The 16613-nt window shown below is 32.8% G+C and overlaps 1 protein-coding gene across 3 annotated transcripts in view; it reads right to left on the minus strand.

The window, feature by feature from the left end:
- The window catches only part of RPTOR (regulatory associated protein of MTOR complex 1), a 551396-nt gene that overhangs the window by 466302 nt on the left and 68481 nt on the right, over positions 1-16613 (minus strand). For all 3 annotated transcript variants that reach the window (XM_051995401.1, XM_051995400.1, XM_051995399.1), the window contains exon 2: positions 6494-6596. In XM_051995401.1, the coding sequence (XP_051851361.1) occupies positions 6494-6596 (103 nt within the window). The remainder of the gene's footprint in view (positions 1-6493; positions 6597-16613) is intronic.

Here is a 16613-nt window from a genome sequence, read left to right on the forward strand (position 1 = left end):
TACCAGTGATTTTCCTAGGGCTTACTAAGTCGTCACCTACCGCAACAAATTCCAGTGGCAGCCCATTATCATCAGAATAAATAGAAAAATGTTCAATTTGGCCTTACATAACATAGCCACCTCCAACTTTTCCAATCTTATTTCCTGTAACCTACTCTTCAATCAAAAGACACTGCTTTCTTTGTTGTTTTTCAGTCTTTCATTTATGTCCAACTCTTCAAGACTCTATAGATCATACCATGCCAAGCCCTTCTATTGTCTTTTTTCTTAAAGTTTATCCAAGTTCATATTCATTGTTTCTATCTAGATCCAACTCATCTTCTGCCATCCCCATTTCTTTTTTGTCTCCCCCAACACCAGGATCATTTTTCTTTAGTCCCATTTTCTCATTATTAGGTTAATAAACTTAAGCTTCAGTTTTAGTATTTGAGTTTCCAGTGAACAGACTGAATTAATTTAGGTATCAACTGATTTGATCTCCTTGTCATCTAAGGGACTCTCAACAATCTTCTCCAGCAATACAATTCAAAAGCATTGATTCTGTGATGCTCACCTTCCCTTATAGTACAACTCTCACAACCATTGTGGTTGTTGTTTGTTCTTCATCATTGAAGAAGACTATGACATCAGGGAAGGGATGCCATGACATGCAAGTGAATTGGATTTAAGTGAGGAAGAGCTGTGAAAAGTTATCAGCCTCACTTTCACAAATCTCAGTTTAAACGGAGCAACATTCAATCAGTGATTAGGGCTAGATAAGAAATGAGACAGAAAATTTTTATGTATGTATGTATGTATGTACGTATGTATGTATATGTGTGTGTGTGTGTGTGTGTGTATACACATGTATAAAATCTGGAAGGAGATTTGTGTTTAAGGTATGCTCCTTAAGAAAAAAAGAAAAAGAGAAAGCATGTAAACCCCAAGATATCTTGTGATATTCAGCAATTTAAACTGACATTTCTTTGGGCAGAGTGCCTACAGGTAAGGGTATGATCCCTTATTTAGACAGAGGGAAGGAAAAGAAGAGTTTCTTGAAATACTGACCTGATTTGATCTCCATGGTGTCTAAAGTACTCTCAAAAACCTTCTCCATACTTACACGAACTGATGTTAAGTTAAGTGAGTAGAACCAAGAGAACACTGTATGCAGCAACAAGATTATATGATGATCAACTCTGATGAACGTGGCTCTTTTCAATAATGAGATGATTCAGGCCAATTCCTATAGACTTGTGATAAAGAGAGCCATCTGCATCCAGAGAAAGAGAGGACTATGGGGACTGAATGTGGAACACAACGTAATATCTGCACTTTTTTATTGCTGTTGTTGTTTGCTTGCTTGTGCTTTCTTTCTCATTTTTTTCCCTGTTGATTTGATTTTTTTTGTGCAGCATGATAAACATAAAAATATATTTAGAAAAATTACACGTTTAACTTATACTAGATTACTTGTAAGTCTGAGGGGAGGGGCAAGAGGAAGAGCGAAAAATTTGGAACACAAGGTTTTACAAGGGTGAATATTAAAAATTATCTTTGCATGTATTTTAAAAAATAAAAAGATATTATATTTTTTTAAAAATCTTCTCCATGACTACAATTCACAAGTGTTGACTATGCAGTACTCATCTTTACTTATAATCCAACTCTCACAACCATACACTACAACTGGAAAAATCAGTTTTGACTATACAGACTTTGTTGGTAAGGTGATGTCTCTGCCTGTTAGTATGCTGTTCAGATTTTGCTTTAACTTTCAGTCCATGGAGCAAGCATCTTTTAATTTCCTAGCTCCAGTCACCATCTGCAGTGAACTTTGAACCCAAGAATATAAAATTTGACACTGCTTTCATTTCCTCTTCCTCTATTTGCCAAGAAATGATGGGCCCAGTTGCCAAGATCTTTATTTTTTGATGTTAAGCTTCAAGTAAACTTTTACAGACTTCTTCACCCTCATCTTCTTAATTACTCTTTAATTTCTCCCATCAGAATAGTATCATCTGTATATCTGAAATTGTTTATATTTCTCCTGGAAACCTTAATTTTGGCTTTTGATTCAGCCAATCTGGCATTTCACATGATATCCTTTGCATATAAGTTAAATAAATAAGGTAATAACATATAACCTTGCTGTCTTCCTTTTCCAATATTAAACCAATCAGTTGTTCCATGTTCAGTCCTAATTGATGCTTCTTGGTCCATGTCCAGTTCTTCAGGAGACAAGTAAGGTGATCTGGAATTCCCATCTTTTTAACACAATTTGTTATGTGTTCCACAGAGTCAAAAGTGTTAGTATGGTCAATGAAATAGAAGTAGATATTTTTTTCTAAAAATCCATTGATTTCCTATAATCCAGCAAATATTAGCAATTTGATTCCTTTATCTCTTAGAAAACCAGCCTATTCTTCTTGCCATTCTCCCTTCCCATACTGCTAAAGCCTATCTTGCAGAACTTTAGTCATTACCTTGCTGGCATGTGAAATAAGTGCAATTGTTTTATAATATGAACATTCCTTGGCATTTCTCTTCTTAAGGATTGGGACATAATCTAATATTTTTTCAAACTGATGGCCACTGTTAATTTTTCCAGATTTGCTAACTTATCAAGTGCACCACTTTAACAGCATCATCTTTTAGGATTTTAAATAGCTCAGATGGAATTCCATCACCTCCATTAATCTTATTGTTAGTAATTTTTCCTAAGGTCCACTTGACTTCATTCTCTAGGATGTGTGACTCTCGATCAGTAACCACACCATAGTGATTATAAATGATGTTATGATCATTCCTGTTTAGTTGTGTATTCCTACCACTTTTTCTTAATCTCTTCTGCTTCTGATAAATCTATGTAATTTTTGTCTTTTATCATAACCATCTTTACAAAAAACATCCATTTTATGTATCTAATTTTCTTAAAGTGATCTCTTGTTTTTCTTATTTTACTATTTTCTTCTATTTCTTTGCACTGCTTTTTTTAAGAAAACCTTAGCTCTCCTTGCTATTCTCCGGAATTCTGCATTCAGCTAAGGTATATTTTTCCCTTTCTATTTCCTTCTTTCCCTAGCTATTTGTAAAGCCTCATCAGACAGCCATTTTGCTTTCCTGCTCTACGTTTTTTTGGAAATGACCGCCTCTTTGCTATTCTCAAAAAAGACACTCTATCTCTAGACTTCGGATATTTTCTCTGCCTAGAATGCTCTCCCTCAGAATCTTTAACTATTTCCTCCAATTCTCTACTAAAATCTCATCTTCTACAGGAAGCTTTTCCCAATCCCTCTTAATTCTAGTCCCTTCTCTTTGTTAAGTATCTCCTCTTTATCTTGTTTGCTTGCTATCTCCCCCATTAAACAATACATTCTTGAAGCATACTGCCTCTTTTTATCTCCCCAACATTTAGCACAGTGCCTAGTACACACAGCAGATACTTAATAAATATTTACCAATAAATATATCATGTAAAAATGATATATAAATATTGCTGATGAAAATACCATCTATCTTCTCTCCTCATCCTGACTGAAGAAATTATGAGTGAATCATTCAAATTGCTACCTAGTAGACAATATTTCACTTATAAAATAAAGTTTCAAGCAAATTTCATTCAACTGGGCAGTTATTTGTTGTGGATATTCAACCCTAATTTAATAACTATCACTTAGTAACTTTGGTTTAAAAAGGCATGTTTATTTTTCCACTTACTGCCAGCAGGCCAAGAGGTATGAAACACACATATAAACAGTAGAGTATCTAACATATTTAGTAGTGATAAAATGCTGAAGTAAACCAAGTTCAAAACCAACTTAGAATCTTAACTATCAGCTTTCCATAAAGTAAGATTTGTTAATGAGCCTGAAAAATTTTGATTTCTGGTAAAAATATAATGGTATAATGAATATTAGTGCTCATATTATTTAAAAAGAAAAACCAGAAAAGAATTAGAAAATTAGAACAGAATTATCTTTCACAGCATGGCAAGGGGGAAAAATTCTTAAATAAGGGATAAAGATTATCTTTGTAACAGACCATGTAGACAAGCAAAACAAATTGGCCACGACCAGTTTGTCTCATTCTATATCTTGATTGCACCACTGCTCTATCAGGAGAAGAAAAGTACTTTCCATCAGCAATTCTTAAGAAATGAGGTTAGTCACTACATTGATAATAAGATTTGATAAATCGCTTAAAGCTATCTACTTTTTCAATGATGATGTACAATTATTCTCTGGATTATGCTCACTTCACTCTGGCTCACTCATTACAAATCTTCCCAGGTTTTTCTGAAACTGTCCCTTTCAAAGTTTTGAATCAAAGATCTGATTATTAAGCAAATTGGTCAGTGACAAAAAGAAAGGCCCCATATACACTAAAATATTTTAAAGCATTTTTCATAACAACAAAGAAGCGACATGTGCCTACCATCAGTGATATGTCTGAACAAATTATGGAACAAGATTTTAATACAATACTACTCTGTTATAAGAAGAAATAATGAATACATACATGATGAAATATGCTTCCCACCTACTAAGAGACAAGTGATGGACTAAAAATACAAAATGAGACATTATCTTTCATGGGTAATGCAAAGATTTGTTCTGCTTGACTATACATGTTTATTAAAAGGGAGGTTTATTTTGTTTGTATGTATGCATGGTTTAATTTTGAGGGGGGAGAAGAGGAAATGGAAGGGGAGAGATAATGTGACAATAGTCATGAAAGGGACAAAAGTATCAATGAATTAGTAAAAAAAAAAGCATGAAAGAAAGAAAGAAAGAAAGAAAGAAAGAAAGAAAGAAAGAAAGAAAGAAAGAAAGAAAGAAAGAAAGAAAGAAAAGGACAAAAGATAAAAAAAAAAAGATTTCAGACAAATACCAACAAGTAGGACAGCTTTGAAATCAATTTATGGAATTTATTCTATACTTTAAAGGAAAAAAATTAGGGTGAGTGGGAAGGCAAAGGGGCAGGGCAGAGTGAAGAGCTACTATACCATATACAATCCTCTTTTTCTGGGTTTTCTTTTTTTGTATATGGAAATTCTTGTGTTTGTTAGTCTTGTCAAGTAAAGAATATCAGCAAATCAATAAACATTTATTAAGTGTTAGGCATCCCTAAGTATTAATATTTGGCACAAATATCAAAGGAAAAAAGAACATATATATGTATATATGAAGATGCATCTCTCTTCCATCTTTGCAGATATGGTGACCAACTATGAATGTGAAACATTGTATATAATGTCATGCTTAACTGATATATGCTAATTTACTTTGGTGAACTTTTTTCTCTTTTGTTTTCTATTATGTGATAGATCTCTTAGTAAAGGCGATAGGTGTTATACCATGAAATAGTATCATAAAAACAAATCAATAAATTTAAATATGTATATTATATGTGTGTGTATGTGTATAAAATTGAGAAATATTAAAATAGTTACAATATCTTGCCTACGGTGGATGGTATAAATGCAAATTAGAATTATAGATTATCGTTTCAGCCCAACCTTTATTCTATTGATCTTAGTGAGACTTATGTTAGGCATAGGTAAAAGATATTATCAATTATATCCCTTGATTAGTGCTAGAGCCTAAACTGATGATCAATCAATCAATATATATTTATTGAGGACTAACTATATGCAATTTGCCAGACTATGATCTGAGGATACAAAGACAAAAATGAAATAATCCCTGCAGACAAGGGACGTTTTAATGGCAAGAATGTTTCAAATGTCTTTTTTGAAAGAAGTTCATCTTTTTTTTACTGATGATTTCTTGCAAATGAAGAAAAAATAGGTTTTTCCAATTGTCTTTCTTCATTATCAAAAGTCTTCTTCCTGACAACTTGAAATATCTGTTATTTTTTTACTGAAATGGTGACATTTAGTTGGAATTTGAGATCTGGAATTTTTTCTATCAGCAATTCTATCAATCAGTACTTTCTGTCTATACTCTAGAAACACACACACACACATATAGATGAAAACAGTTACTTCGTTTTTGTCCCTGTTTCCCTAAGCCTAACACCGTGTACAGAAAATTGCACAAAAAACTTTGAAATATTTGTTCATATATACAGTATATGTGTATGCATACAAACATACATAATCAATAAATACTAATTGTTTACATATCAAATATTAAACACACGTGTGAATATGTATTATATATAAGTAGATATAGATAGATAGATAGATAAAAACACACACACAAACATTTCCAAAAGAAAGACTTTTAAAACTATACATGACTAAAAGAAAAAAGCAAAGCAAAATATTTAGTCTGTACATACACACACACACACACACACACACACACACACACACACACACAGCTTTTATAAAAGTACAGTAATTTTGTGACTTGCATAAAACATAGATAGGATGATCTCACATTGATTTTAAGGATAGGGGCCAAGGAACTTACAACCAAGTGTTCATCCTTGAAGTCCTCCAGATGGCCTCTTCATGACAGATGATAAGAAAATTCACACTTACCAATCCAGCACTCTAAACGGGCACAGGGAGTTGTCTTCACCACATCCGGAGGATCCACACCTACATTTAGGCACAAAACTAAGGCAACGCTAACCGTCTTCATCTGGGAACACAACAGAGAAACCAAAAAGAAAAATGTTTTCATGTGGACACTGATATCATCTGTTTTCTATAATCAGAGGACACTGCTCTGCCTTCACATTTTAGCAAGACTCTTCTAATCATCTCAAAAAATCTTTATTAAGCGCTTACCATATGTACCCATATGTACTTAGGTTTGGGGTTACAAAGGAAGGATGTTGTTCCAGTCAGAGCGCTTATAGTCTACTACATGGAATACAATTTGTCCTCAGGTAGGCATAACACAAGATAAAGTATGATAAAGGCAAAGAAATGGACAAGACAAAGCACTCAGGGAACCTAAAATAAAATACTTTTAACAAGAAAGAATCAAAGCTTTGTGAAATTGTTAGTTATTGTTGCTACTGGTTTTAATTAAAGTAATTCCATGAGGATGTATAGGAAGTCCCTAAAATATATAAAACATAAACTAATTCTGTTCCAAATGTTCACTTGTGAGATTTTTTCTTTGAAATGATATGGTAATTAAGTTCCCAGATTAGTCCATAAAAACTCATTTAAACCATAACACAAAAATGCTATATAAATGTATATTTGAAAATAAATATTGTTAGAAACACAAAAACACATCATATAGTATAATCTTTTAGTCCTGTAATTTCTGGAAATAAAGGGGAAAGTATCAGGAAAAATTGTTAAACTGACATATTTCCTGTTATTCCTGTATTATCTCAAGTAGCAACCTCCCAAAAAGACTGCCATGACAGTTTAAGTGGAAAAGAATAACAAGATTGCCATTTCTAGCCTATTTCTTTGCAATTATTTGCATTTCCAGTAGGATTAAGGTTAGCAAGAATGGAGGGGTTTAAGAGAGTAAGTTTCTTCAACAATTTTTTGAGATCATGCCACCTGCTGCCTTCCAGCCATCTCTCCAAAACCTCTTTTCTTTTCATTTGTACCTGCAGTGTATACAACACCCCTATAAGAACCAACATTGGCCTTGGTTTTCCAGAAGAAACTCTTCGGAATGAGAAAGGTATAAGAAAAGAGAAATGTTGCTTACTCTTCTGTCTCTTCTAGAAATATACAGATGCAAGCTTATCTAATATACAAGATTTTCTTTGACTTTTGAGTTCCACATTTTCCAGGCTCTATAAAATTCTCACTAGTTCCACAATCACCCCCATTCTCATCAAAAGCATGATCACAATCACGATAATTAACATTACATAAAGCTTACAGGTTAGCCAAGAGCTTCACATATATTAATATATTTAATCTGTACAACAATCTTGTGATGGAGATGGTACTATTATCCCCATATTTTAGATGAGGAACTCAAAAGTTTAGAGAAGTGGTATAGTTAGTCTGAGGAAGATTTAAATGCTGTTCTTCCTGACTACAGATCCAACATTATATCTGAATGTCTCATTCCTGTAGTCTGCTGTCTTGTGATCCAATAACAAATTGATTCAATAATTTTGTAAACTATCAAAGTACTTTACCTTCTGAGAAGAGAGAATACCAATAAGTGAATAAGAGTGAGATTGTGTTGAGAAGGAAGAGAGAGTTCGGGTTTTCTTAATTTCTTTTAACTAAACACAAATACCTCTTGGTGGAAGTATATTGAGATACAAAGCAGCCACAAAGGTAAACAACATATGGAGAACATAATTGTCCCTTCGAAATTCAAAGATAATATTTACATTTGTTACTTCCTTTCAAATTTTCAGGTCCCAAAATGAAATTAATTTGGATATTAAAACACTAAACCTGATGTTCTGGCCTCACAGTATTAAAGATAAGTAGTATAAGTATGCTCAATAACCCTATACCAAGAGCCCAGAGACAAGAGGCAGAAAATTAAAAGAAGAGAATAGAAGACTCAAAAAGGAAGGCCAAAGTAATGTTTCCATTTCCCCAAAGTATAGCCAGTAGCAAACAGCTTGCCTACCTTCAACTTTCCAGGCTTCATATGAATAAACTAGGTACCATTTAAATGATCTTCTGATGATAAACAATCTTACAGAATTAAGAATGAGAGTTAGGAGATCAACCAATGTGGAGGTCAATGAGTAGGGCATGATAACATGAAACGGAGTTTTACAAAGGATTTCACTTAAAGAATAGAGGTGCTACCATTGCGGGAAAGCTGCTGAGACAGAGGTGTAAAAATAGCTGGAAGAACAGATGCTGAGATGGATTAGAAGTATTGTCATTTTTATTCTCTTGGTGTAGCCTAACCAAAAGCACTAAATAACTATCCAGATATTAGGAAATGCACTGTTCACCTTCTCACAAAGGAGAAGAAAGAATAAGAATAATGAAGACATATTTTTGGACATGCCCAAAGTGGGAATCTGTTTTATTTTTCTATGGATATTGTTAAGACAGGTTTTTTTCCCCTTCCTTTTTTCCCCCAATGGGTGGATATGGGAAGAAGAGAAGAGAAATTCTTGCTAAATGAAAAAAGTTTTAAAATTTGAATACTTACTTGAATTACACTTTATGAATGATAATTTTTATTCCATTATGATCATTAAAGGGTATGTTTAATTATTTTACTTTTTTATATTTATTTGTAAGTTTGTTTTACCCTAGCACATAGTTAATTTTCATAAAGGTGACACACAAAACTGAGAAATATCTCTATTGCCTTCTATTCTTATTCAGTAATGATCAATGATCACAAATCTAACTTCAAAAATTCGTTCACATCCTTAACTTTTCTTACTTTTTTTTTTAAGATAAAATATATTAGATTTAAAGAACACATAGATTTTTTCTATGTCATTGTTCAGTTATTTTAGTCGTGTCAAACTCTTAGTGACCCCCATATGGTTTTTTGTTTTGTTTTGTTTTGTTTTGTTTTGGCAAAGGTACTAGAATGGTTTGCCATTTCTTCTCCAGCTTATTTTACAGATGAGGTAATTGAGGTGAACAGAGTTAAGTGACTTGCTCAGGATCACACAACTAGTAAATGCCTGAGGCCAGATTTGAACTCAGAAAGATGACTCTTCCTGACTCCAAGCAAGGTACTTTGTCCATTGTTCCATCTAGCAGCCAACTATTATAATTTTTGCTAATTCTTCAACTAAATATTTTCTTTTTTAAGTACCGTAAGTGCAAGTAATTTATGAGATGTTATTAGATGATTCTATTATCTACAGTACCTTTAAGTATAATGTAGTTACTCTACTGCATTTTTCCCTTAATCATACAGTTTTTACTTTTGCTTGAGACCACAATTGTTACTCCCTACTTTTTTTTTTAACTTACTAGAAGCATAATAAATTCTATTCCATCCTTGAATATCAACTCTCTGTAAGTCTTTAATATTTTTAGTGTGTTTCTTGTGAATATTGATAAATTCTGCTTTCTACTCCATTTTGCCAACTTCTTCCATATCTCATCACATTGATTGTTATGACTATATGTTTTCCTCTCTTTTCCTCCAAGCCACCACATCTTTGCAGAAAGAAAGAAGAGAAAGAATTTAATCAGCACAACTTATATCTTTGTGATTTATTCAATATTCCTTGGTTTCTTGACTGCCCTCTATTAAGGTCCAAGTTTTGATTTTTTTCCCTATTATTTCCAAAATGTTGTCTTGCCTCTTAAGCCCTTCTTCCTTTTTCCATTCTTATACTGTTTCTCAGTTAAATTTAATGTATTACGAACTGATGCTAAGTGAAACGAGCAGGGCCAGGAGATCATTATATACTTCAACAACAATACTATATGATGATCAATTCTGATGGACCTGGTCATTTTCAGCAATGAGATGAACCAAATCAGTTCCAATGGAGCAGTAATGAACTGAACCAGTTACACCCAGGGAAAGAACTCTGGGAGATGAATAAGAACCATTACATTGAATTCCCAATCCCTATATTTTTGCCTGCCTGCATTTTGGATTTCCTCCACAGGCTAATTGTACAATATTTCAGAGTCCAATTCTTTTTGTACAGCAAAATAACGGTTTGTTCATGTATACTTAGTTTGTAAATTTATACTTTAATATATATAACATCTACTGGTCATCCTGCCATCTAGGGGAGGAGGGAAGGGGAAGGAGAGGGAAAATTGGAAGGTTTGGCAATTGTCAATGCTGTAAAATTACCCATGCATATAACTTGTAATTAAAAAGCTATTATAAATAAATAAATAAATTTGATGTATTTCTATAGGAAACTAGATATTTAATTTTCCTTTGTCTAATTCAGATAAGAATGAAGTACATGATATGTCCACTGACCTCATTAATTTATTTTCCTTTTCTTTTTATAACCCAATTATGCAGAATGGTAAGTTTCAAAACTTTCCTGGTATATTGCTTTTTATCTGCTTTTTCTCTCTTCTCTTAAAATACTTCTGGCCAATCAACAATATAAAAACTAGAGTCTCTTTATGCTACTGTAATGCCGGAGAAAATGAGGCAAGATAGAAATTAGAGAGTTTTTAATATTTTATTTGGATTTCTGAGAGGGAGAGATTGTGCTAGGGGCATGATGCCCTCAGGGCTGATATCCAAAACATCCAGCAGCCAATGTGAGTTCTCAATGACATATTTAAAGCTCTTAGCTCATGTAGTTAAACAAAGGCAGGGGATGGAGTGTAAACTCTGGTAAGCGGGAATCTCTAGTCAGGGACCATCAATGCGGTAGTGACAGATTGGGGGATAGGTTCATAAATCCTTACAAACTGGGAGTTAAGGATTTAACTTAGAGCCAGGAAGTCTGAAACTTAAGAGTTATAAACAATGCCAATTAGGTATCTGAAATAGGACAGCTGGAGTCTTATCTTCTGGAATGTCAGATCTTCACAGCCTTAAATTATCTCAATTCTACTGGGCAGAAAAGGAGGGTTGCAACCAGGGAAATTGAGGAAGAACAATTCAGGAAAACTAAGGCAGAACAATTTAGGAAAATGGAGGCAGGACAATTAGAGAAACTAAGTCAGGATAATAAAAGGAAACGGTGGCACAACACTACTTAACTGTATTCCTCTATGACCCTTTATGACACTGAGATTTCAAAGAAACCCTTGTCTCTTCTCCCCTTTTAAAAATGTAAGACTTCATAATTTAGCCCTTCCCCAAAACTCAAAGATATTTAACTTTAAAGTTAATATTAAAGCCAATGGAAGCAGCTCAGCCCAACTTAGGAAAACAAATGTACATCCTTCTTTGTGCTAAAAAGACACAGAAAAAGTATTATATTACCTGACATTATCTTAAAGCCTACCAATGAATATGTGCTAAAATAAATGTGACCAACCAAGCCAATTTTTTTTTTTAAGCCATTCCTTAGTTGATAAATGGTGAAAGGATAAAAACAGTTTACAGAAGAAATCAAAGCTATCAATAGCTTTACCAAAAAAAATGCTTGAAATAACTACAAATTATGAAATGCAAATTAAAACAACTCTAAAATAACCACTTTACAATTATCAGATTGGCAAACCTGATAGAAAAGGAAAATGACAAATCTGGGAAGGGATGGAAGGTAAATGGAAAAACAGGGACACCAGAGCACTGCTGGTAGCTGTGAACTAGTCCAACCATTCTGGAAAACAATCTGGAACAATACCCAAAAGGCAAAAAAAACTATGCATACTCTTTAACCAACTATTTCTATACCCACTATATCCACTATTAATTCCATATGCCAAAGATATAAAAGAAAAGGGCAAAGTACCTATATGTACAAAAATATTTATAGTAGCTCTTTTTATGGTAATAAAGAATTAGAAATTGCAAGGACATCCATCAATTGGCATATGGTTGAACAAGTTATGGTATATGATTGTGACAAAATATTATTGTGTTATAAGAAATGACAAGTAGGATGGTTTCAGAAAAATCTGGAAAACTTATATGAATTGATACAAGGTAAAGTGAGCTAAAACAGGAAGACACTTCAGTAAGAGCAATATTGTAATAAAAATCAATTGTGAAAAACATAGCTATTTGGATTAAGACAATGATCTAAAGAACTAAAGGGCACATGATGAAAAATATTATCTGTCTCCAGAGAGAGAAGTGATGAACTTTGAATAGAGATTGAAGCATACTTTCTTCACTTTTGTTAATTTTCTTGCATCTTTTTTTTTTTGCAACATTAAGATGGAAATTTTTTTTTGCATCATTGTACATGTATAATGGGTATCATATTGTTTGCCTTTGCAATGGCTAAGGGAAAGAATAAAGAAGGAAGAGAATTTGGAACTCTAAATTTTTTTTTAAATGAATATTAAATAAATAAAAAGAGTGGAAAGGAAGATAAAATAAAATGAATGTAACCTAAAACTTGGTCTCTAAGTAAATTCCAAAGTTGGGCAATGATAACAATCAGTAAATAATTTAAACCAAACCCTAGTTCATTAATAGTTCTAACAAGAAAAAGGTCATTATCATAAGGAACGATATATAAATTGATGTGTGGATTTTACAAATCAGTTCATAATTATGAACTTCAATCTCTATAATGAGAGAGTTAAACTATGTAATTTCTAAGTTTCCTTCCAATTCTTATATTCTGTTGATCTATGATTCAAAATTTGCTATTCTCAAGCTGGATGGTAAGTCCTTTGAAAACAAGACCTAGTGTTGGATGGAAACCAGTTCTCAATCTGGCTTAAACAATAAAAGGTAAAGAGGTCAGGAGGAAAAAAAACAAATGACTAGTTAAAAGATTATTTATGTCTATCTCTCCCTAATCAACAGCAATAAGATTATCTCTATCTGAATGAAGTCAAGTAAATTCACTTCAGAGTTCTTTACGATTGTCTTACATTTATTTGATAAAAACAATACATTGCTTTAAAAGTAATTATTTGGCACAATAAAACCTCCCAATTTTTTAAATGAAATTAAAATTAAAATCAATTTCAAGTTTCTATTTTCATGACATTATCTAAGATCTAAGCTTTGTTCATCAAAAGTGCTTAATAAATGTTTCTTTAATGAATGAACAAATGATTCAGCACATAGAAATGACATCAATTTGGAGTCAACTGCCTTCTTTTACTTGATGAAATGATATTGTATAATTTTTTTTCCTCCCATCTTTCTACTAAGAAGTTTTCTCCACTAAATAACTGAGCTCTAGAAAGGAAACTAAAAACAATATTGTGGCTTACCTATTTATGTCCAAAGTATTCAGTATTCCCTTGCTTGTCTGAAGCAAAGCCACCCCATTCCTCAACATCCCCGGGAGTATTCATTAAGATTCAGAGCAGAAGGCAAAAAACTTTCAGCAGCACAAGCACCATACAAATGTATAATTTATTAAGTAAGCCAGTAACTAGAATATACAGCACAACATAGAGTAATGGAGGAAAGAAAAATCCCAGTTGAAAAAGATAAAATTTAGTTTGCTCTCCAATATCATCTCAAATATTGTTAGGGAGGCAAAAATTGGTAAAAAATCTAAACAAATCTGCATATCAAACTATATTTTTGCTCTTGAAAGCTTATAATTTGGAATGTTGTAAAATTTAGTTATCACCATCAGAAACTCTGCTCTACTAAGTCAGGTTTCTAATACTTAAAAGAAATATTACACTTTCTCAGCAGCCTCTGATTTCAATTCATACATGTAAACAAGAAGAGCTGTAAATGCTATCAAATATTCAAATGGATCTGTAATCTCAAAGATTTGGAAGTTTCCTCCATTGATGAAAATCAAGACCCCCCTGGTGTCCACCCATCCTGTATAAGTCTTAATTATGTCTTTCATGATTTCACCACAGAGATAAATATACTGGAGCTCTTCCTCATCTGAAGAGGATTAACAATGGTATACATTTACTTTCCATTATCTATCATGCCTTCCCTTTATTATGTGATCAATTCATGCTCTCTTCCTATTATAAGATTCCTTCATGACAATTTTACTCCTATTGTTCCTTGATATTCCCCATTGGAACAGCAAACACACCAGCCTAAATACACCATGCTTCCTTAATCCTCAGTGACACTCAGCATATCACTGCTTCAAGGCCATTGCAGTACACACCTCTCCTCTTGTTCAACTCTGAGGCTAGCTCACTATTTGACTGTGCTGTTTGTCCCCAAAAGACATATATTAGGCATGAACTATAGGTTATCCATCTAAATACATACTGTATGTAACACAGTATAATATCACATACCAGTGGCAGATATTTGTCATCCAATTGGTCTTTTTTATGTGGATAATCAGGCCACACTTCTCTGAGTAGTTAACCTTTAGAGAGATTGCAATATTCTGAGATTTAATTTAAGTTGCATAATGTCATTCACATATAGCCAACAATGAAGAATTTTTTTTCAGTTGGATTTCCTCCATCAGTGGCAAATTCCTTTGGTAAGACATATCTCTTATGTTATGCCTGACTTGATGTATATGATCAAAGGATAAATGAACAGTCATTTCTTTTGTTCTATCTTTGAAGACATCTTAAGTGACTTTTGATATATACCTAGACAAAAATGCTTAAAGGCCACATTTTTTGCTAAGATCGATTTTTTTCATAATTAACATTTTATATTTCTCTATATATTCTGGTCACCTGTAAAATAGTAATAACATGATTCATTTTTGAATTAGCTTTTATAAAAACCTGATTGGGCTCATGACAAATGTGAGAAATACAGAGGAACAAGAAAAATAATACAAAACAAAATACAGGAAAGCAAAATTAAAAAAAAAAAACCACATAATTTGGAAATAAGTATATACCTTGATTATAGTCACATAAATTGTGTATATAAATATGTTCTAATTAATAAATAATTATTATGAGCAAGTTTCTTTTAAATATGGTACTCAAAATTTACAAAGCTCTTTTCTTTCAGCAATACTGTGAAATGAAGAGTATAAATATTATAACCTCCACTTTATAGATAAGGAAAGTTGTAATGTCCAGGCTAATTATGTGGAGGTCCTCTGAAGAGGCCTTGATCTAAGCAGGATAGTCACTTAAAGGAATAGAGTCTAAGTCTTTATTGTCTCCTTCACAGTCTGTTCACACACTGACTGTGTCCCCAGTTCTCTCAGCCCTTAAATACCCTATTACAATTACATCATTAATACTAATGATATTAGTATTCACACATATACTAAATATGTGTGAACTAGAGAACCAATTCATCACCATAGTAAGTACTAAGTATATGTAAAGGGAGAGACCCATTAGTTCATCAATTCCACTAAGTTAACACCTTGTTGTAAGTATTCTTGTTTTAAGTATACTTCTCCAGAGTTCCTGCCCTTTACAGAAAATGAAGGTCAGAGGAACTGTAATTTGTACAAAGTCAGGCAATTATAGCTGGCAGTCAGGATTCAAACTAGCTAAGTAAGAATCAAAGAAATCTAAGAAATCGGTACTAAATAAAAGAGAGAAAAGGCAAAAGTCAAGAAAGACAGGAAAAAAAAAGGTAAAGATGCCCTTTTTTTTCCTGAGGCATTTGGGGTTAAGTGACTTGCCCAGGGTCTTATAGCTATTAAGTGATGTGCTGAAAGTAGAATTTGAACTTAGATCCATCGTCCTGAACTATCCACTGCACCATTTAGCACCCAAATTTAACCAATTACTTACTAAGATTGTGTTACATCTGTTTTGTTTTGTTGTTGTTATTGTTGTTGTTGTTTTTTCAGAGATAATTATAAATTATTTTGCTAGTTTCTGCCTCATCAAAACTTTTCTATATTCATAGTTGTGTTTGGTTTGGGTTTGTTTTTTTTTTCACTAAGAGATGATGTCTACACTCTATACAGTTAAGTTAGAGAGAGGTCATGCTAGAATAAAGCAATTTAATGTATTAACTATAGGAAAAGCTTTAACAAATCCAAGGGTACACAAATAATTCCATGTTGATAAGAATATATGTTTTGAGCCTGGAAGTGAGTGAAATATCTCTACAAAGAAAAAATCCCATAATATGACAAATATGGAAAAAGCTTTATTTAGAACTCAAAAATCATGACAAAGCCCATATTAAATAAAAATGTGTTAACTGTAGGGAAAGTTTCTATTAGAAATTAAATCTTTA

Source organism: Antechinus flavipes, chromosome 4 (assembly GCF_016432865.1).
Source record: "Antechinus flavipes isolate AdamAnt ecotype Samford, QLD, Australia chromosome 4, AdamAnt_v2, whole genome shotgun sequence".
Lineage (NCBI taxonomy): Eukaryota > Metazoa > Chordata > Mammalia > Dasyuromorphia > Dasyuridae > Antechinus > Antechinus flavipes.